This window comes from Etheostoma spectabile, chromosome 17 (assembly GCF_008692095.1).
Source record: "Etheostoma spectabile isolate EspeVRDwgs_2016 chromosome 17, UIUC_Espe_1.0, whole genome shotgun sequence".
Classification (NCBI taxonomy): Eukaryota; Metazoa; Chordata; class Actinopteri; order Perciformes; family Percidae; genus Etheostoma; species Etheostoma spectabile.
The window spans coordinates 14,416,705-14,437,397 of NC_045749.1; the positions used below are offsets into that span (position 1 = coordinate 14,416,705).

The 20,693-nt window shown below is 40.4% G+C and overlaps 2 protein-coding genes across 29 annotated transcripts in view; both read right to left on the reverse strand.

Moving 5' to 3' along the window:
• dst (dystonin) overlaps positions 1-20,693 on the reverse strand; it is a 108,458-nt gene that overhangs the window by 44,831 nt on the left and 42,934 nt on the right. For 27 of the 28 annotated variants that reach the window (XM_032541436.1, XM_032541433.1, XM_032541442.1 and 24 more), the window contains 28 exons: positions 20,532-20,660; positions 20,280-20,357; positions 20,014-20,175; positions 19,604-19,708; positions 19,318-19,413; positions 19,108-19,233; positions 18,860-19,012; positions 18,603-18,757; positions 18,343-18,469; positions 18,013-18,196; positions 17,255-17,412; positions 16,984-17,162; positions 16,732-16,870; positions 16,451-16,644; positions 16,202-16,364; positions 16,035-16,118; positions 15,746-15,853; positions 15,553-15,651; positions 9,134-9,280; positions 7,789-7,877; positions 7,591-7,699; positions 2,862-6,995; positions 2,615-2,761; positions 2,296-2,511; positions 2,073-2,216; positions 1,748-1,984; positions 619-771; positions 274-507 (listed from right to left, as the gene is read on the reverse strand). In XM_032541436.1, coding sequence (XP_032397327.1) covers positions 274-507; positions 619-771; positions 1,748-1,984; positions 2,073-2,216; positions 2,296-2,511; positions 2,615-2,761; positions 2,862-6,995; positions 7,591-7,699; positions 7,789-7,877; positions 9,134-9,280; positions 15,553-15,651; positions 15,746-15,853; positions 16,035-16,118; positions 16,202-16,364; positions 16,451-16,644; positions 16,732-16,870; positions 16,984-17,162; positions 17,255-17,412; positions 18,013-18,196; positions 18,343-18,469; positions 18,603-18,757; positions 18,860-19,012; positions 19,108-19,233; positions 19,318-19,413; positions 19,604-19,708; positions 20,014-20,175; positions 20,280-20,357; positions 20,532-20,660 — 8,049 coding nt within the window. The remainder of the gene's footprint in view (positions 1-273; positions 508-618; positions 772-1,747; positions 1,985-2,072; positions 2,217-2,295; positions 2,512-2,614; positions 2,762-2,861; positions 6,996-7,590; positions 7,700-7,788; positions 7,878-9,133; positions 9,281-15,552; positions 15,652-15,745; positions 15,854-16,034; positions 16,119-16,201; positions 16,365-16,450; positions 16,645-16,731; positions 16,871-16,983; positions 17,163-17,254; positions 17,413-18,012; positions 18,197-18,342; positions 18,470-18,602; positions 18,758-18,859; positions 19,013-19,107; positions 19,234-19,317; positions 19,414-19,603; positions 19,709-20,013; positions 20,176-20,279; positions 20,358-20,531; positions 20,661-20,693) is intronic. The other variant, XM_032541454.1, reaches the window with a different exon arrangement.
• LOC116705340 (desmoplakin) lies at positions 9,280-15,535 on the reverse strand. The gene is made up of 2 exons (XM_032541460.1): positions 11,837-15,535; positions 9,280-11,648 (listed from the first exon to the last, which is right to left on the reverse strand). The coding sequence occupies exons 1-2, from the start codon at positions 14,792-14,794 to the stop codon at positions 9,579-9,581; spliced, it is 5,028 nt and encodes a 1,675-aa protein (XP_032397351.1). The 5' UTR covers positions 14,795-15,535; the 3' UTR covers positions 9,280-9,578.

Consider the following 20,693-nt stretch of genomic DNA (forward strand, 5'->3'; position numbering starts at 1 on the left):
GCGTAGTGGGTGTCCTCCACGCCTTTGCGACAACACATTGTTTTTTAAGTCCTCCTCAAAATTGAGCATGACCACACCACCGGGCGTTCGGGAAATTGTTGTTGGCTGCGGGAGGCGAGGAAGAAGGGGACAAAGGCTGCCTGCCCGGCTAAGGGAACTAGCACACAGATCGACCCGGCATGGTACTTGCATGTTTATAGCGATCAAGATTAACGTTAAATTGGCCAGAATTCTCCTTTAACACCCACATGTGGAGGTAATCTCAACACTGACCTTTTCACTCTCCTGTTTTATGGCTGTGGTAACAACCTTCTCCAAATCTTTCCTGGACTCCTCAGCCCGCTGATTGATGAGCTTGGCTCTGCTTTTGGCCTCTTCCAACTTGCTCTCAATAACGGCGATTTGATCTGGCATTAGCTTGCTCCGGTTTTCCTCCAGAAACTTTTTAGTACTTGTGATGACCTCATTCAAGGCACTGGCATTTGTCAATACATCTTTTTGCAGGGCCTTGAGATCAGACAGGAGGAATATTGGGATTACGGAATAAACCAATTATAACTGATGAAAACTTGGACACATAGTGTGCTTCTTAAAAAGCAAAGAGAACATATTTCAAACCTGTTGCTCCTGCTGGTACTGCTGCAGGTCTGTGACACACTCAGCATTTTCGGCCTGTTGCTGATGACCGATCAGATGGTTTTCTGTCAGGGTGAGATTATCACACACTTCCTCCAACTTCTCCGTAAACCCCTTGTGTTTCTCCAACAAAGACTGTCAAACGAGAATTAAAAAAACACCAAGTAAATATCATACTTTGACATCAAAAGGCTGGCATTAAACATATCCACACTCAAAACCATTCATATAAAACAAACCCAAAAACCAGACAGTGTTCACATAAAGACTTGTTCCTATGGTCTGGGAACACAAATAGCAAAACAAGAGAGGAGAACATATTCAAGCACTTAAATTTAACATGCAGAATCAGCTTTTCTTTCATCATAATAGTGTCTAGTATGCTGTAAACATGCTATTTCGCCATTCGCCACTTTGGTCTCGTAATGGTAATAAGCACAATATGTCCGGTGAGTTAATGGGTATTGTTGTGGGTTAAAGTGTTCCAGCAGAGAAGGTGCATTGTGTCCACTGTTAATTGTTCACTGGTGTCTTGAAGGCCTGTAGGACACAACCAGCACAAAGAGTTAGTCTGCAGGTGCGATCAAGCATGTGAGCATGCAATGTTGTTACTTTTTTTTCTAAACATTTAAGGCATTCAGAGTAGAACCACCCAAATCTAAATTCTGGAAACCAAAGTCAATAATTCACTTCATAATATATTACAAAACAGTGAAATACTATGGCAAAAACATTAAACCCTGGGATGTTGTTATTAACTAATTACTTGGAAAAAGTAAAGTAAAAAAAAAAATTTTAAAAAAAATCAAACGTTCAATATCTGTACACAGATTCCAATTTAAAACATGAACCAATAATGTGAAACCACTATAATGTGTGAAATTCCTTGTTGTATCTGGACAACTCATCATTGTTGTAAGCGCTCACAGTTGCAGGTGGTCATTCATTGTGTTGACCTTTATATTCCTATGCAAAAATCTGACCAGTAACATGGCTTAAACAGCCCACTCTACATGCAAGGTAAGCATTCATTGTCAAGCACACCAAACATGTACAGTTGTGGTTTTTTAGGTAAACATTTGTGATATTTGTAGCACATCTACAGGCAGACCTTGTCCTGGCTCTCCCTCTCCCTGGTGTCCAGTAGGTAATCTAAGGCGCTCCTCTGAGTAACAAGCCTCTCTGTCTGATCCCTGAATGCTCGTTGAGTCGTGCTGAGGAACTTGAGGAGGAAGCTGCTCTGAGTTGGACTCAGAAACTGAGCGTGCTCAGAAATAAAGCACTGGATATCAAATGTGACATCCTCTAATTTGATCCTAGCTTCTTTTAGCAGACTGCTCTCCGTGTCCTGGTAGAAAATAAGAAATATGCAGAGTAAGTTTTTGTAGTTACTGTGAACATTGGATGTTTTAAATTACATATATATTTAAAGATACCCTGTTCTTTTGAATCAAATGTTTCAGTGTGTCCACATCACATGGGTTGGGATCCACTTCACACATTTTTGAGTTGTTTCGGATGAGGCTCATGAGTTCATCAAGATCACCTAGATGTTTCTGGTACGTTGATTCCAAGTGTACCTAAAATCACATTTACGTAGTCAATAGCTGATGCAACTGTTATATCATTGTATTTTAATCACTAGAAATGAACACTGACCTTTCCAGTTTCCATTGATTGAAATAGGGAGTGACTCCTTTCTGCACACATTTGGGAAACAGCTGTAAAATTTGGCTCTAAATCTTCATATGTCGAGGCTAAATCTTGGTGGATTTGTATGGGAATATTCTCATCAGCAGAATTCACGAGGTGTTTGGCTTTCTCCATATCTGCTGTTAAAACACTAGCCAGCCTAGAAAATTGGGACTCCAGAGACTGGATAACAAGGGACATTTGGTCAGGAGCTAATGCATAAATCTAAAGACATAAGTGAAAAATTATGAAAATATAATATTGTTTGTTATTGGTAATTTCTAACCTGAAAATCCTCTATCTGAATCTGCAGTTCCTCCAAGCTGTTCCCCACGGGTGCCTGGATTAAAAGGTCTTTTCTGACATCTTCCAAAACATCAGCGTGATCCTGCAGTCTCCCAACACACTCCAAAAAATCCTGGACGGAGAACAGCTGAGGGGAAAAAAAACACAAAACAGAAGAAATGTACTTAGGTCAAAAAATGAAGGCAGGGGTTAGCTTACCACTAACATGAAATGTATTAATTTTTAACCTTCTCAACATTGCAGGCGTCTGAGCTGCCACACAACTGAGGAGACGGTTGGTGACTGGCTGCAGCAGAGCGGCAGACACCCCAGTCAGCTTCTGCTGAGCCCTCATCTTCTCCCTCTGAGCTCTCCTCCTTGATGCTCTCCAGTGTGTGCCGCCGTTCCCCCAGAGAGTCACCCCGCAGGGAGTCCCCCCCCAAGGCACTGTTTAGAGTGTCCATCACTTCCTGAAGAACTGAAAGGTCTTGGCTTAACGAAACAGTCTTGAGAACGTGTAGCAGTTGCAGCTGGATATTTGGAGTATCAGACTGCTGTGTCGTATCACTGACTTTCTCTTCCTGTCGTATCAGTTCTGAGTTTTGTTTCAGAAAATCCATGAGAAGGTCTGGATGACTGCTCTCTAAAAGTCCATGAGGTGTGTATTTCTCGTGAAAATCACCTTCGTCTAAAGGTTGTGTAGCATTCTGAACGACAGCATTAGTGCTTTCAATGTCTTGAGTTTGTGCCTTTTGCGAATCACTGACATCAATCCCCTTCATAATAATTCCCTCCTCTACATGTGTCCTTACAGCATTAGAAAACACTGATGGAGCTAAAGAGGAAGCATCAGATGTTACACAACTGTCTGACAGAAAATCTGTATATACCTGGGGATGCTCAGAAGAACACACATCTAACCTTTCTTTCTCTGGTAGAATATCCGATCCTAACCTTACTCCAATTATAGCTTCAGACTGTCCTAAGTTAAGTTCTGATGCATTTCCATAAATACCAGCATTTTCTTTATCACTTGTTTCTCTTGTCTGTGCATTTGTCGACACAGAGATCTGTTCGATATCAATGACCGTGAAACTGTCCTCATGTTGCCTCTCTGGGGAAAGACTGCCTGTGCTTAACTCAAAATCTTCTGAATCACTGTGCTGTGAACCTGACACATCTTCATCAGCCAGTCCTGTTTCAATAAAAACTCTGGAGCCAGATGGAGTGTAGTGCTCTGAGTCTTCTGCATCAAAACACTTAAGATTGATAGCATTTTCTGCAGTGACATCATCAGAAACAATGGGTGACTGGGGACATCTCTCCCCGACAAGCACACTCTGACCAGTTTGAGAGCAGCTGGGCTCAGATCCAACACTAAAATCACTTTCTGAAAGAAATCCTGCTTGCTGATGTAATGTGATTCTGCTGCCATCTTTTGTGATGTTGTTGTCATAGTTACCATTACCCCTAGACTCTGTGATGACTGCACTTTCAACCAAATCTACGGGCGATGAGTAATCTATACTTAGAGTTGGCTTGCCGTTCGAAGGTGACTGAACTGCGCTTGTGTCATTCTCCGTTCTACTTTCCTCAGACAACACATTGCAGTGTGATGAAGACGTGCATAATACACTCTCGCTAACTGTCTGATTTTCCAACTGGGCATCATATCCCGCAATGAAAAAAACATTTTCAATAGGTGAACTCTCCAATTTAGAGTGATCTATATAAGTGGCATATTGAGTCTGGCTTTCTGGATCAGTGCTGAACTCTTCAGTACTGTCACTCAGACTAGATGGACGTGACTGGGAAGTGGGAGCAGCGTTTTCTATCACAACAGCTGTATCTGTCGGTTGGTTATTGATTACACCCTGTGAGTCACTGTCACATGAATGATGAATACACTCTGCTGAAACCGGACTCCATGAGGCAGGTGAGATCATCAGAGACTTGTGACCACTCACTGTGAGAGGGGAATGACGGAATGACGGATTACTCAGCTCTCCTACATTTCCTGTTGTCTCACAATCTACCTCTGCACCTTCTTTTTCACTCTCTATGTCTTTGTTATCAGCCTCGTAATTAATCAGATCAAGCATCATGGCAGCAACCTTCCCCTCCGTCGTGTTTCCAGCTTCATTTGTATTATTTAAATGCAGATTATGACCATCAGGGATGACGTGAGTGCAGTTTTCCTCTGGGTAACTGCTGTCTTCGGGGTATAAGTCAACACAGTCATCTTTAACTAATCCAGACTCACTGATGCTAACGGTGCAACCAGACCTCAACAGGCTCTGCGGTTCAATTTTAAAAAGAGCAGTATTTGAGAATATGGATCCATCTGGAACTGGCTGTTTTAAAACAGTCATTGTGTCATCATCATCTCCTACAACACTTCCTTTTGCATCTGACTGTGAGTCAAACAAAACTGTCGTCTGGTCAACTTGGCCCTGAGTGAGAGCTGCCTCCAGGTCATAACGCCTCCCAGAGGTAACATCTACTGGTAAAATGTCTTCTTCTTCCATTTGTGCTTTCAGGAGATGAGTAGCATAGTCTTGCGCTTTGTCAACTAACACGTCCCGAGAGCATAAAATCTGTTCTTGGATAACATCCGCACCTTCTGATTCACTACAAAGCGACCCAGCCTCGTAGTATTGTAGTGTCTGACAGCACAATTCTACTGAACCCTCAGAGTCAAACATCCTTGACGGTGATCGAACATTTGTTCTGTTTACAGAGCATACAGTTTGAAGAACTGAGGTCCCTGGCATACCAAGACCTTCACTGTCAGCACCTCCATCATCAATTTGGAAACTATTTTCACAATCTGGAAATTGATCTGACTTGGTCCAATTTGCGTTGTTCTGACACAAAGTTTCCTGCGCTACACCAGGCTCTGAGGTATCCATGTCAATGTCATCATCATCATCTACTAACAAGTCCTGTTTTAGAGCCTCTTCATCTGCGTATGTTTTTTCATCAAAACTAATTCTTCCATTGATTGAGGAAACAAAATCACGAGGATCAAATGTGTGTTGTGTGTGATAAATGAACTCCTCTGTTTCCTCATTTATCTGCAGTGGTATCTCTAAATCTGCCTGTTCTGGAAGATCACCAACATTTAAAGTTACATTTTTTTCAGGGTTTTCAGAAAATATTGAATCGTCAAGAAAAATGTTAACCATTCTACTCAGCTGTTTATCAAGTATTAGGACCCGCTGCCCGGATTCGGGATCTATGTAACTGTTCAACATTAGGTAGGAGATGAATAGCTGCTTTGCCTCTGTTTGAGTAGGGATGTTATCAACTTTTAAGCAATCTGCAGCATGATAGCATCCATCAACTGTGAGTGTTCTGTACATAAGCCAAGATGAAAACTTTTCATTAAGGTGATCAACATCAGGAAACACATCAGGAATCTCTATAGATTTTAAAACCTCTGCTGTAAAAATGTCAATGAAACCATTCTGAGTGGCGGTGGTGATGTCGACCACCTCTGAATTTTCTGGAATGTAAAAAGCTGCTATTTTCTCCCGATTACTTAACAATATGCTGGTAAACTCATCAATGGTGGTTTGTTGGTCATACTGAAGTGTGGTAGACATGGTTTGGATTTCCCCAGAAGAAGGCAACACAAGTCCCATAAACTGCTGCTGATTTTCAAGCACAATGAGTGTGCTGCTAGAGCTCATCAAATCACACTGAACGGCTGCATCCACTTTTAGCCCATCACCCATACCATCCTCTGACATGGTCTCCTGATCATTTACACCATCACAAAAATACCTCAAAGGGTTAATATCCCTCCCTGAAGTCAGTGATTTATTTCTGCTGAGGCAATTCAATATCAGTCTATTGACCTCACCAGGTTCAACCTCCTGCACAGGCTCAAAGAGTGGCACATCTTCAGCAGCTCTGGGATTTATTATATCCTGACTGGTCTTTTGCCTCTGCAGAATTTCTACATAGACAGAAGCAGGTATCAAACCACACTGAAAAGCCCTCTCCAGGGTCAGTGTGTCCCCCGTGTAGCACACCTCCAATCCATCACTGACTTCATTCACCTCTATCATCTTGATGATCGGGTCTTCACACGTGGCCCCTTCCCTAGCTGCTGCTATGTCAGAGAGTGACACAGAAGAAACATGTGAACTATATATGCACTTGCTTGCTTCGTTGAACTTTGGCAAGTGGTTCAAGGTGGATTTATAAATGAGATCTTGTTTGAGAGCATCGTCCGGGTTTAGAAAGACATGCGGCTCAGACTGAAAAAGGTTGGAGTTTCCCAGTTGGGCCTCTGGGAGGGTGACTCCAGTTATCTGATTGATCGGGCCACTTATGGATCTGGTCCCAACCCCTCCATCACTGGGTTTTAAATCCTAAAGAAATTGAAAATTTAACAAATTAGAGAAATGGTTTCTGCAACAAAATCTGTATTATGAGTCAAATTTGCAATCAAAGTATTCAATAGCAAGACAAATTGTATACTCACCACCAGACAAATATGGACATGTTAAAACACCATGTGCACAAGTGCAAGACTGCATCAGGGTTGCAACAGGAGAGCGATGGATAATACATTCAAAGCTATCATGCATCTGAGGATGCAGTATCCAGCATCTTGCAAAAAGAGGGTAGTTAGTCACATCGCGTACTGTAGGTAAAGGATTATGTGTCATATCTGTTATCCTGTTGACTTCTTAAGTCAAGCACATTCATAAAGGTGAAATGTCAGACCAAAGCCGGGCGCAACTAAGCATGTTCACAGCATACTCTGATCTTTTGGGCTTCAACTGAATAAATCTTATTTTCTGTTCCTAATGTAAGAGAATCAAAAGAGAGAAAGATGCAAAAGACAACTGCTCACACTGTACTAGGGAGGAGAGGAAGAAGGTTAGTCATGCAGCTTAACATCAGGTGGCACTGTTTTCTAACACATTTTAAGACACACATCGAAACAGCCTTGTGTCCAACCTCTTCTGCAGAGGTTGTCTGATCTGAGCAATGTTGGGAGAGTTCACTGTAGGCTTGATTGAGCGCCTTCAGTTGCTCCTGGGCCTTTTCTCTTTCCTCTTCGGTCATTCTGTAAGACATGAAAAGACAAAGAATGAGGCTGAGACTGTAAAAGGTGGACTGAGTATTCCAGATGTGGGTCACAGTCATTGAACCTACTTGTCACTGTGTTTGATCAGCATCATCTGTGTGGCCCTTAGTGCTTCTGCAATTTGTTCCTTCTTAGTGACCATTTCCTCAACTGACACCTAGAACATCAAACAGTGGCGTATTAATACTTTATATGCAGTACAATTGCTCCTCTTTACTTTTGTATGACTACTCTTTTCAAATAAAATTGTAGTCACCAATATGTGTGTCCCAAGCCCACTAATACTGCCACTTATGCACACACTGGTGTTGTTTAAATACTGAATTACATTCTTCAATTCTTACATAAAAATAATAATTAATGAAGACATACCGCACACCCCGTGACTAACTTAAATATTAACCCCTGCTCAAAATAATGAAATTCAATTGAACAGCTATGCAATAAATATAAAATTTGTTCAATTTAAAATGTTCAGAATGTGTCAAAAAGGAGTAGATTTATTTGTGAGGTCATTTTTATTTCACTGTCTTAAATGGTGGGCCAGAATATCAGAATTTCTTAGGAATTGTTTCATCCCTTGACAAAATAAAATAAAAAATATATAACAGGAAGTCCAAAGCTGTCATTATTATTACGTTGTATTTGCATTTATATTTTTTGTACATAATGTACAAAAAATGTAAACAATAAAATATCTTTATTAAATAAACCTTACTGACATATTTTTGTGTACTAAAATCCTAAAACCAGTTAATAATAAGAATCAAACATTTCATTAATATTACTACATTTAACATTACTGTAATGCCAGTCTAATAATGAATCTATCTATATATGAATTCTGAATTCTGTCAACCATCAAAGACAACCCATCTCTCCAGGATCACCAAACTAATTAAGTACACACTAGGGAAATTTTTAATTTCTTTTTTGAATAAAGTCAGCTTTGGATTGTGTGTAATGCATTTTTCAACTCAACTCTGAAAGGGGTTTATATATTTCAATATCCTGTTGGACTGAAATCATTTATTAGTCACTGAGGTTGTTCTGAAATGTGAGTGCTTGTGCAACTTTTGTTGTTATTGAATCAGTTGGGGGTGATTGAAATAATCAAATATATTAAAACAATCTAAAATATTAACCATCCTTTAGTGTAGAGAGGATATGATAAAGCAATTACAGCCACTACCTATAGTGTAAAACATATAGATTACATGAATCAGAAAGTAAACAGTGTGTTTTTATTTGAAATCATATACTGTGAAAGCAAAAAAAGCTACAATATAATTTTGAGTAGAAAAATACTCTTTCCCGTTAAACCAAAGCATTCTCTTATGTACAACAAATATGTAGAAGGATATTAATAAATGAACGTGCCAGAAAACACCAAAAACAATACACATTATTTACCTGGGGCTTACTAGAAGCATCTGTGTTGGCATTGCTATCTTTCAGGGCATTTCCATCATTGTTCGGGGTCTGTTTCACATTGGACATCCAGTGCAATAGTTTGCTAACTTTATCACCATGCTCTCTCTTCTCCTCATCAACAGATCTCTACAATTGAAACAGATTGTTTTTGACAAGATTTTTAACTTTGTTACAAAAAACACTAGGAGGGAATCCTGAAAGGGAGGGGCATTGTCAAAATACATGCATAGTCAGACTAAAAACACCAAAGCTTAAGAACCATTTTCAGTAGTATCAACCACATTTAAATGTGTGTAAACCAAAAATAAAACATTCAGCAGTGAAGTCAAGCTAACTTCACAGTCAAACACAAAAAAACAAACATATTTGCAACTTTTGCATATTGCTTTTATGCAATGGACAAGCATATATTTACAAATGTGTATTACTTATATGCCCAAACATAATGAAATGTTGATTTGGCTCCAAAACCATGTATTTTTGTAGCATCCAGTAACCTTAACCCTGTGTGGCAGTCGTACACACTTCTTTCAAGTGCCTCTCTGAACGTTATTTTTCTCTTGGTCTTTGGACAGGTGAGGCTTTTAGTGTGGAACTTCTCATCTTTGAGTGCAGCGGCTGTTACTTTGTCAACAAGGCCACTCTGAATGACTTCTTCAAGTGAGACTCTATCACGGGTGTCAGAATTTATCAATCCTCCAGTCAGAAGCTGGAATTCGATACAGCGAAAACCAACATCCTTTGGGATGAGATTTTCCTGAACAGCCTGGGGGATGGACAAAGTCTTTAAAGTCTTGGGGTGAACAATGCCATTAAACACCTGCTCAAACTGTTGGAGCTGCTGATTCAAAGCCTCATCTAAAAGACCTCGTTTGAGAGCCTCCGAGAGAGTAACTTTTTCCCCTGAAGAGGGGTCGCAAATACCTCCAGTGCAGGCCTGGGCCTCCAACAGCCTTAAAGCAGTGGCTCTATCAGTAAAGCCCTGTTGAAAACCCTGAAGAACTGACAGCCTCTTCCTCTGAGTGATGTCCCAGAGACCAGCAATGGGGCTGTTAACATCTTCCACAACAACCATTCTTGAAAATATGATATCCGCAATCTCATAGATGCTAAGAAGCCCAATGCGATAGCTTTCAAGCTCAGATATTTCAAGAAACCTCTGACTTAGAGCGGACTCTAGACAAAGTTGTCGGCCACTTTTGACATCAGTTATGATGTGAAGTGGGCTTCCATTGGGGTCAACTATGGACTTTTCCTGCCATTCACTTTCCTGCTGTGACAGAAACAGATACGTCCTGTTGTCAATGTGTCTCCCCTTGAATGCTTCGTAAGCAGACATTTCAATGCCACAGTTGGTGCTGACAACAGACACTCTATGAGAACTTGTGGGAGAGGTGTTAGTTAGATGTTTCTCACCAAATGGGAAGAGAAATACACCACCATTGGTGTCGTAAAGGCATGCCTTCAGTATTTCAGAGTAGTATGCTTTCTGTCCACGGTCAGGGTTGTGAAAACCTTTGGGGTTACTGACTGGATCATACAAACTCTGTAGAGTCTCCTTGTTTAAAAGACCCTGATCAACAGCAATGCTAGCCGGCACCCTGACACCAATCTCTGGGTTGATCAGTCCTCCAGTAGCTACCTGGACCTCAAGGATCTTCTTGCCTCTGTATCTATCGAGAATCCTTTCTTCCATTGCCTGAAACACAGATAGCTTTCTGCCAGCATGGATGTAGCCACTAACAGCTTTCTGAGCCTCCATCAGTTTATCTTTCAGCCCTGTCTCTATAATACCTCTCTCTAAAGCTTCAACAACTGAGTGTGTTTGCCCTGTGGCCAGATCTGTGAGGCTTCCTGTGGCAGCCTGAGCCTCCAAGAACTCAAGAGCGTACGTCTTTGCTAAGAAGCCCTTCTCTGCAGCTTCTAGGAAAGATATCTTTTTCTTACTTGACTCCACATAAACTCCAGCAATAGTAGTTGGTTTAACAGTGTACTTAGCGAGCGAAGCTTGCACCTCTTCCGTTGTGATGAGACCCATCTCAAACCTACGCAAAACCTCGTTATCCAAGAGTTTAAACTTGATTAAGTTTTGAATACTCAGGCTGCCTTTGAGTTCTGGGAGCTTTTGGGAAGTTGAATATATGACACTCAGTTTCTCCTCACTGTCTGATGTGGTTACACTTTCACATGTCTCTACGATCTGATACTTTCTTGTCTTAGTGATGCTATGTGTTTCACTTGGGCTTTTGTCTGTTAGTCCACACAGAGCCATGTATCCATGTGTTGTCACAGTCATGGGCTCATCAGGCTTGATTTGGCTCTTGTGGGTCATATCTTGCGTGTTGTGTTTTTGTGGGAGAATTTGATAAGTAGAGCAATTTAAGGTTTTCTTTGTTGTTGAATCATAAAGTCTTTGGCTGTGAGTGACTTCCATTTTGTCTTGTTTGACTTGTGTCAGTCCTTCAAGAATATGTTCTTTCTCCATTGTGGCCATCTGTAGATGTGACATTGGAAGAACTTTTAGGTTACAGAGGACTACAGTTCACTGTTACAGATAACTACATTTGCTAAATATTGTAATGAATAGTTAAAAATAAATGATTCGTGAAACTGTATTACATTTAAATATTCTTATAGCAATAATATTGTGCTGCAGTATGGCTTAACTAACTTCATCCATACCTCTGAGGACACTTTCATTTTGAAAATCTCGTCCTCCAGGTTGCATTTTGCACTTTCAGCAGAGGGCACCATCTTCTGCCTCACTGTATGTTCTGTCTTCAACAAAGCAGCCTTGTTGTCTTTTGCATAGTAACTGGCTTCAGTGATTTCCTGTTTGTTTATCCTCTGGTTATCAGTCTTTGTCCTGACCCCGAGCGCCAACAGCTTTTCTTGTAGACTTTTCACCTCTAGCTGTTCCTGAAGAGATCTCGCTTCGTTTTCCTTCCATGTCAGTTTCCACTCACTGTCTGTTATCTTAGCTGACTCATTTGACTGTTCATTGCAAAGGCTTTGTAAAGCGCTTACTTTTGAGTTCAGTTTAAGTCTGTCTTCCTCAAGTTGGGCAATTTGGGATTTTGCATTTGAGAGGTCTTGTCCGAGCTGTGTTCTTTCTTGCTGTAGTTTGTCTATTTTGATCTGCAGTTGCAGCTGTTGGTCCAATGTTTTTTCAGTGGTCTGATACACTGTTTTTATCTGTTTGACATCCTGTTTGAAATACTTGTTTAGCATCTCTGCTAATTCTGCGCTATGTGAATGCTGTTGTGATTTCCCGCTTTCACTTAAAATTTCAGATTGAAGTAAAATAAGTTTTTTCTCTATTTCAGTCTGGACTAGCAACAACTGCCTCTCATAGCCCTCTTTCTGAAGGTCTAGTTTACTTTTTAAGTCATCTAGCATTTTCTTGCACTTTTCAAGTTGTTCTTCCATCTGCTGGGACCTCAGCTGAAGGACAGAGTTTTCATTTTGCTTTTGTTCAGCTTCAGTTTGAGTGCGCTGCAGCTTTTCTTTCAGCATTCTGACTTCGGATCCCAACAAAATGCTTTTCTCTAGCGCCTCAGCTTTCTCCTTCTTAAGGATAGTATTTTCATGTTGTAAATTTAACTGAGATTTGTCAGAACTCAACATTACTTCTTTCATTGTCACTTTATTTTTCTGAAGCTCATTCTCCATCTGCAATATTTTTGATTCTTTGACTTTTCTTTCTCTGGTCTCTTTCAACAATTCATCTTTGGTTCTTTGGAGGGAAGAGCTGAGCTCTAAGAGTTTAACATTCAAGTTCTCTACATTTCTGTCTGATGATCTCTTGTCATTCTGAAGAGCATACAACTCCTGATTTAGGTTTTCTGTCATTTTCTCTGAGCTGCCTGTTAACCCTTTAGTACTGTGCTTATGTTTGAAAAGCTCGTCTTCTATTGCCTTGACTTTATTAAGATGTTTTTGACACTCTGCAGATTCTTTTTGCAGTTCTGCATTTCTGTTTTTTAGCATCATGTTCAAATCATTGATTTCAGCATTTTGCATGTGGATCTTTCCAATAGCAGAATTCTTCTCAGCAAACGCTGACTCCAGCTCTGATTTCAGAGTTGTTATTTCTTTCTCACAATTGGCAATTTTTGAATTTAGTGTTTGGATATTCTGTTGCAGTCCAGTCATTTGCCTCACCTCCTCACTATAACCTTGAAGTTTCATTTGAAGCTCATGGGAGGTCTGAGATTTATTACTTAGTTCGTCCTCAATAATTCTAACCTGTGATTTAGTGGCCTCCACCTGAGACTTGAATATTTTAATTTGCTGATCCTTGCTCTCAATTTCCATTGTCACCTGATCGAGTTTAGCTCTTAAATTCTTCAGATTATTTTCCATCTCCATATTCACCTGTTTTAACTCATCTACCTTTTGCTGCAACTGAGAAGAAACTAATTCACTTTTTTTAAGTTCTGATTCGAGGTTTTTACTTTTGAGCTGCGACGCCTGCTCAGATCTCTTCATTAAGTTGTTTTCTTCCTTCGCTGTTTGAAGTTGCTGTTTCCAGCTCTCTATCTCGCACTTTAAAGACTTGATCTTCTGTTCAGAAAATGATCTGTCTTTTTCCAATGACTCTGTTTGGATCTGAAGACCTCTAATATTACTATCAGATGAGACATTCATACGTGTCAGCTCATTGCATTTAAACTTCAGCTGATCTACTACTGCCTGCTTGGAAGCTAGCTCTTCTTCCAAGTTGTTAATCTTGTGAATATTTTCCTGCTCCATGGTGCCTTTCTTATGCAGTTCTGCTTGTGTAATCTTCAACTGCTCTTTGAGGCCTTCAACTTCAGTGCTTTGGAAAAACGTATTGTGTTCCAATGAGGATTTTGCTCTTTGGAGAGATCTGATTTCCTCTTGAAGTTCATCAATGGATTTCTTCATGTTCTTTGCTTCCTGCTGGAGATCCTCTGATTTTTGTCTCATGTTGATCCTTTTAGTTTCCATGTCCGCCTGAAGTTTCTTCAGTCTGTTATTGCTGTCATCCAACAGATTTTTATAACTTTGTGCTTTCTCCTCAGCCATTTCTGCTCTCTTCTGGATCAGGACTAGTTCCTCTACTTTCTGCTGCAGGACATCTGCCATCATTGTGTCATTTTGTCTGACTGCAGATGACTCAGACTCACTTTCAACTGTCGACTGACTATCATATGAAAAAGGCTGCTGAGCCAGATCATTTTCTTTAGCCTTTACTTGACTTAGCACCTGTTCCTCAGTACTTTCCGCCATGTTTATTTTTCTCTGAAATTTGGGGCTCTGTTTCTTAAGATCTTGGCCATCAGTACTTTTCTTTAAGAGGTCCTTTAGGTTCTTCTGAGCCAAAGACCACCTGGCCTCTGACTGCTCAATTAACTGTTTTGTGTTACTTAATTCTTGTTCACTGGCAGCTTTGTCTTTTACCGCTATTTCTAACTTGGTGCAATACTGATTAACGTCATGCTCCAGCTGTGATTTCTGAAAGCTTAGATCATCAATTGTCTTCTGTTGTGTGGCTACTTCTCCTTCCAACTTTTCCAGCTGTGCTTGTCTTTCAACCAGCACAGCTTCCTGTTCCTGGACCCGTTGCTTAAGATGACTAATCTCTATTTCCCCTGCAGTTTTTTGAAGCTCCATGCTCTCTGTCCTTTTAGTATTCTCTGCTCTCTCAAAAGCCCTTCTGTTCTATAATGCAAACAAAATAAGTCATCCACTTTTTCATGTTTATTTTGAAATTGCATGATTGTTTATCTTCTTACCAGAGTGCTGCAGCCATATTAAACACTCTCCAGGAATTTGCAATTTGCATAGTTTTTTAGTTAGCCAGAAATATTGTGGAGGGTTAGAAATCATATTTGACAACAAGATGTTAGATTTATTTAAGATTTTATTACTAGCACTAAATTGATACTGCATCTTTGTCAGTCCCAATACTTACAAAACTAAGCAACTACGCAACAAAACTACACAAACTCCTGGAGAGGCTTTATTTTCCCACAGAAAGCCAATATGAGAAAAAAGGAAAAGGCTCTTTCCTCCCATCAAGTCACCATCACCAGCAATAAGAAGTTATTGTACATGCAGACATTCACCACTCTTACTTCTTTTGTACAATGAGGAAGATGTCTTCACTAGTGATGAGGTGAATATATTTGATAATACAACAACCCTCAGAGGAAGGTGATACAGTTTGCTGCAATATTTTACGGTTCAGTACTTAGTGAGGCAGTGAAATATGTTGATGCAAAACAGAAGACCTAGAAATCATGCATTGATAAGAAGATAAAGCTAAACGGGCATCATAAGTTTAAGCGTCCAAATAGCCCCCAAAAATATGCTGCATAAGCTACTGCAAATGTAGAAAGCCAGGAAGTATTAAAATATGGATCTCTCACCTCCTCGTCTTCAGTTCTCTTCAGTGTTTCACTGGCAAACTTCACATACTGTGTCATGAGAGTCACAAGAGCAGTGTAGCGGGTTCGGAGATCCATAAACTGTGCGAAATTAAGAAAAACAAGTATGTCATTGAGATGTACTCTACACAGAGCACACCGTTCCTGTCCTACCAAAGTTAAGTAACAGTTTCACCTCCTGCTGAATGGCGTCAGAAGAGCTCTGCATCCGCCGTTTCTTGAGAGGGGATTTGTGTTGGGAGTCAACCATCGCTCTGAAAGTCATCAGCTGAAGTTCATAATCCTAAAAAGAGATTTATGTGTTTTTAAGTTTACAACGTCTTTTTTTTTTTTTTAATCAACAACAATTTTCAGTTTGGATCATAGCTTGGGCGTTGCCCAACAAAGCTGGAATGGGAATGTCACAAACTGCTAATTTCATATATCAGAGAGACAATGACAAAATGTAAGATAAATTAGCTGACCTTAATGGCAGATGAGTACTGTTCTGAGTACTTCTGACACTCATCAATTCTGCCCTGTTTTTGTTCAATTTCAGCAACAAGGACCTGCAAGACATTCCATTTAAATTGTATACATATATACATCCATATGGTCTTCATCTTATTGTGAAGAAGAAGTTAACACCTACCTTGTGTTTGTTCAACAGCTCAGCCAGTGCCTTGCTATCTTCAGGTTTGTTTTCTTGGTCCTTTAGCTGTGCTGCTTCCATTTCTCTAACCCATTCATCCAAACAGCTGTAGGAGTCTCTATAGTGTTTCAGAGATTGGCTAATACCATCCAGGTCCCGCAGCCTGAAATTGAACAGTAAACGTGAATGAGCAATACTTCTTATGATGCAATGCAAAAAAATAAACATATGAGAAATATTAACACTAACCTGCTATCAATTTGGCAGTGAATATTCTGCCATCTCTCGCTCAGCTGATCAGCTTTCTCCTTGTGCCAGTCCAGATCAAAGTCACGCTCGTTATGTGCCTTAAACATGCGGTCGCTGATGACTCGGGCTTTCTGCAGCTCATCCTCCATGTCATGGAACACCCCCTGCTTCTCGTCAATCTCTGTCCGCCATTGCTATAATCAAAAAGAGGAATGGTTACTCAAAATAAACAAAAAGCGCCGCAAATGTTGGTGAAATGTTAAATTTAAAAATTGTAATACCTTTAGTGTTGAAATGACTGTCTCAATGGACTTGACGTCAGAGTTCATAGCATCTTCCTCATAGAGTTTGGATTCGTAGGCCTTAACTAGCACCTCTGCACTCTGGCTGTGCCTCACCACTAAGCTCACTGTTTTCAGTCTGCAACACAAAGAGAGCATACCGTCCATCAAACTACTTTTAAGGCATATATCTATCTGGGTAAAAATGATTGAAACCATGATTACTTCTGGACAACGAAGGCAGTGTCTTACTTGTCCATATAAATAGAAGACATTGAGTACACTTGGCTCATGCTCTGAACGAGGACGGTGAGTTCAGAGGAAAGCGTTGGCACAGAAGGAGAACCTGCAGCCTGTCTGAGGAACAGCTCACACTTCTCCTTCATCATGTCAAGGTCCTCCTTCAGTCTATTCAGCTCCGCTGTCTTCTTCTACAAAGTGGCATGTAGAAAATCAGGATTCAAATAACAACACCAGTAAGTTCTTGAATGTGTTGAATGATTATTGGTACCCAGATGTGTACCTCGTGATCCGTGATGCGCTGCAGACTCTGCTCCAGGTCGTCTCTCTCCAGCGGTGTGCGGAGTTGCCTGATCAGGTGTTCTTCATGGGCCTCCAGATGCATCCGGAAGTTGCGTATTTCTGAGATGTAATGATTGTACACCGACTCCTCGTGTTCCTCTGTTTACCAGGAAAAATAATCACGTAAGAGCATAAAATATGTTTTGAGTTTCAAACTGTGACAGGACAGTTTTGTTCTATTAAAAAAAAGTCATTTTAAAAGTTCACAATACCACGATAAAACAAAGGAAATGTTTAATCTGCATAAGGTCTCACACACATCAATTGATAGGACACAAAAGCACCTCTAGGTGGCATCCTTATCACAGTGTAAGGTTGAGTAGGACCTGTTGCAATTCAGCTAAATCAATGACATTTTATACACTGCAAGTCATACACAAATTAGGAAATGTCTTTAGAAAGGGAGGGGACATATATGTAAATGACTTTTGTATACACGTATATTTGTCTCTTATGTAACATAACATTTTTATGTTATGTTACATATTTTTTCATCCTATTTAAAAACCATAACTGCACATTACCAACCTACCAGTGTTTGCTTGTCATTAATAGCAAAGCTAACCATATTCTTAATTCAGTAAAAAATAAAAGTCATTAACTTAAGGCTTAAAAAGCCACGTATTTCCCTTGCGTGTTGAGTTCAATGTACACCAGCAACTCCCTGTTGGGAGTGACAAGAAGGAATCTGGGCCTTGCCTCTTTCTGCAGATCTGAGTAGCTCCTGGTAGTACTCCTTGCAGGCCGCAACGTCTCTCTCTAGCTGAGCACAGTCTGCCACTGTGAATACCTCGGACTCCTCGCTGTCTTCCAGGAATTCATCGAAGTGGGACTGCAGGTTGCTCAAGACCTGCTGGTGCTCACCTTGTAACATGGTCTTTATCTGCAGAGAAATAAAAGTGTGAATGAGACAAACATGAACTTTGCATTTTTCCTAGAATGATCATCAAAACTGAGCCTGATTATCATAAATGGTCATCTGCTGGTGTTGAAAATTGGGAGGTAGAAAACATAATAATTCAAACATACTGAGGCAACATTCCAGTTGCGGATGGCTCGTATATCAGCCATTAGATAATGCCAAGACACCACACTCTTCATGTTGATGTGGGAGTGGTGCCACAATGCCAGAACGTTCTGGTATAACTGCTCAATTCTGCAGGAAAAGCAAGAGATAAATGATTTATTCCACCAAAGTCAGGTCACCAGCATTTATGCATTCAGAAACTTTATTTTAAAATGTAGCATATTGCAGACACAAAACGAAGCCTGGCATCCTAGTATCTCACCTGGTAGCCATTTCAACAGCCTCTTTGTTCGGTGGAGGCACAGTGAAACACACAGAGGGCACCATGGCCTCATTCCCTGCTGGGTTGATGACTTTCCATTTGGCCCGGTGAGAGTTACTGGCCAATACGCACTCATCCTCTTTATAAATGGTAATCTGAAAGAGTTGTGATAAAGACACAGCAGACATATATTTACTATACAACTTTGTAATAAAGATTGAAAGTGGTGTAATATGGTGTAGAGAACCACTGTATACCTCAATCTGACGATAATCACAGATGGCTTTGACAGGGATGGAGGATCTAACGGGGCTTTCAGGGTTCCTGGGCCTGAGCTGCACAATATTCTTGGCCCTGCCCACTAACCCAGCTACAGAGCTGCGGTACTGAAGAAGCTGCTCTTTCTCATCCTATGGACACACCATAACAAAAAAGTTTACATTATTTTTTATTTAACAACTATCTCAACATGTGCACACACTTCACACATCTTTCAACACTTTACCATGGACTCCTGAATGAGATCCTCCATTCTGTGTAGGCTACTTGTTCGATCACAGGTGTATTTTCTTTGAACGGCATCTTGCAGGCTCTTAAGGTAGTCCATGGATTCTTTGGCATCACGGAAGAACTGCAAGAAGGAAACAAACGAGAAATTAGAGGTGACAAAAAGATGCACTTTGCTGTACTGACTAAAAAACAGGCAGCATCTCACCTCAAAATAAACAGCATTCTCCTTGAGATGCTGTTCTACACATGAGCAGAGCTGTAAAATCCAGCTCCACTGCGTCTGCATGGCAGCCCTGTACGCCTGGAAGAGAAACAACTTAGAAATAAGATACACAATATCCAGGTGTAATAGGTAGAAAATTACAAGATAAAAAGAAAAATACTTTACAATCTTTTAAATCACTGTGGGAGCAGTATGCAGGGTGGAGACACTACTGTCAATCTGACCACAGAGCTGAGTATGCAGAAAAGAAAAACCACACAGGACTTACTTCAATAGTGAGCCTGGCCGGGTGGTTCTTGAGCATAAGGTATTCTGCCTTGTCCTGTACAGACTTGATCACTTCCTCCTTTTCATCCAGCTCTCTCATTAGGTCCTGTACAAAGACATTAAGCTGAGCATCTCGGGCATCCAGACGCGGAAAAGACCCAGTCCCTTCATCCTCTTACACAATCCCATATCCTGTCTCAAAGACCATTCATGCCACAATACATAAATCCCTTCACTGAGATTATAGTTCTTTTTAATGAAAACAGCTGTTACGTAGACAAACCTATACCAAAAAGAACTGAACAAGAAACTGAACAAGCCCATGTTATTTTCTCTGCATATAATATTTCCCAGATTAAATTGCAGTTAATTGAAAAGACTGTTTAAATTAAACAAAAAAAAAAAACGTACAGCATGGTAGTCTCTTTTCTTGGAGATGTTGTTGTTGCGATCACTCCAGTCAAAGGCAACTTCCTCCTCCTCCTTCTCATTCAACCAGATGAGCTCCTGAGTTGCCTGTGACACAAAGTCATGCAGGCTTTCCAGATGGCTTTGTCTCTCTCTTGAACAGCTCTGAAAGGAACAGGCATCTATTACTTCACACTACGAAAAAGCATACACAGTTTATAGCAGCATAGGTTTTAGATTATGGCTGTTGAGCTCAACAGATCACTTACCAATAGGGTTTCATACTGCTTTTCCAGTTTGTTCAGTTTGTCTGAATAAGTTAGTTTTAGGGGGATTGACATCTGAATCTGAGAAAGAAAAACATGTTTTGGTTTCATTTAGTTTCCTCTGCTGACACTAAGAGTCATGGCAGGCATCAGCAGCTCCATTTCTGACTAACATTTAGGTTACAGTTTATGTAGTGGTGCTGATGTTCCTATCAAGATTATAAGCAAGACAGAGAGAAACAACAAAACACTTACCTCACTCAGTTTGGCATCTTTAAGACTCATCTGAAATTCTTCAATGGCTCTGTGTACACTTTTGTGGTTCTCTAAATGTATTTCCACACTTGGCAAATCAGATCCCCACTCTGACCGATCCAGTTGCAACTTTAAAACAGAAAAAAGAAAAAAGAAATAATC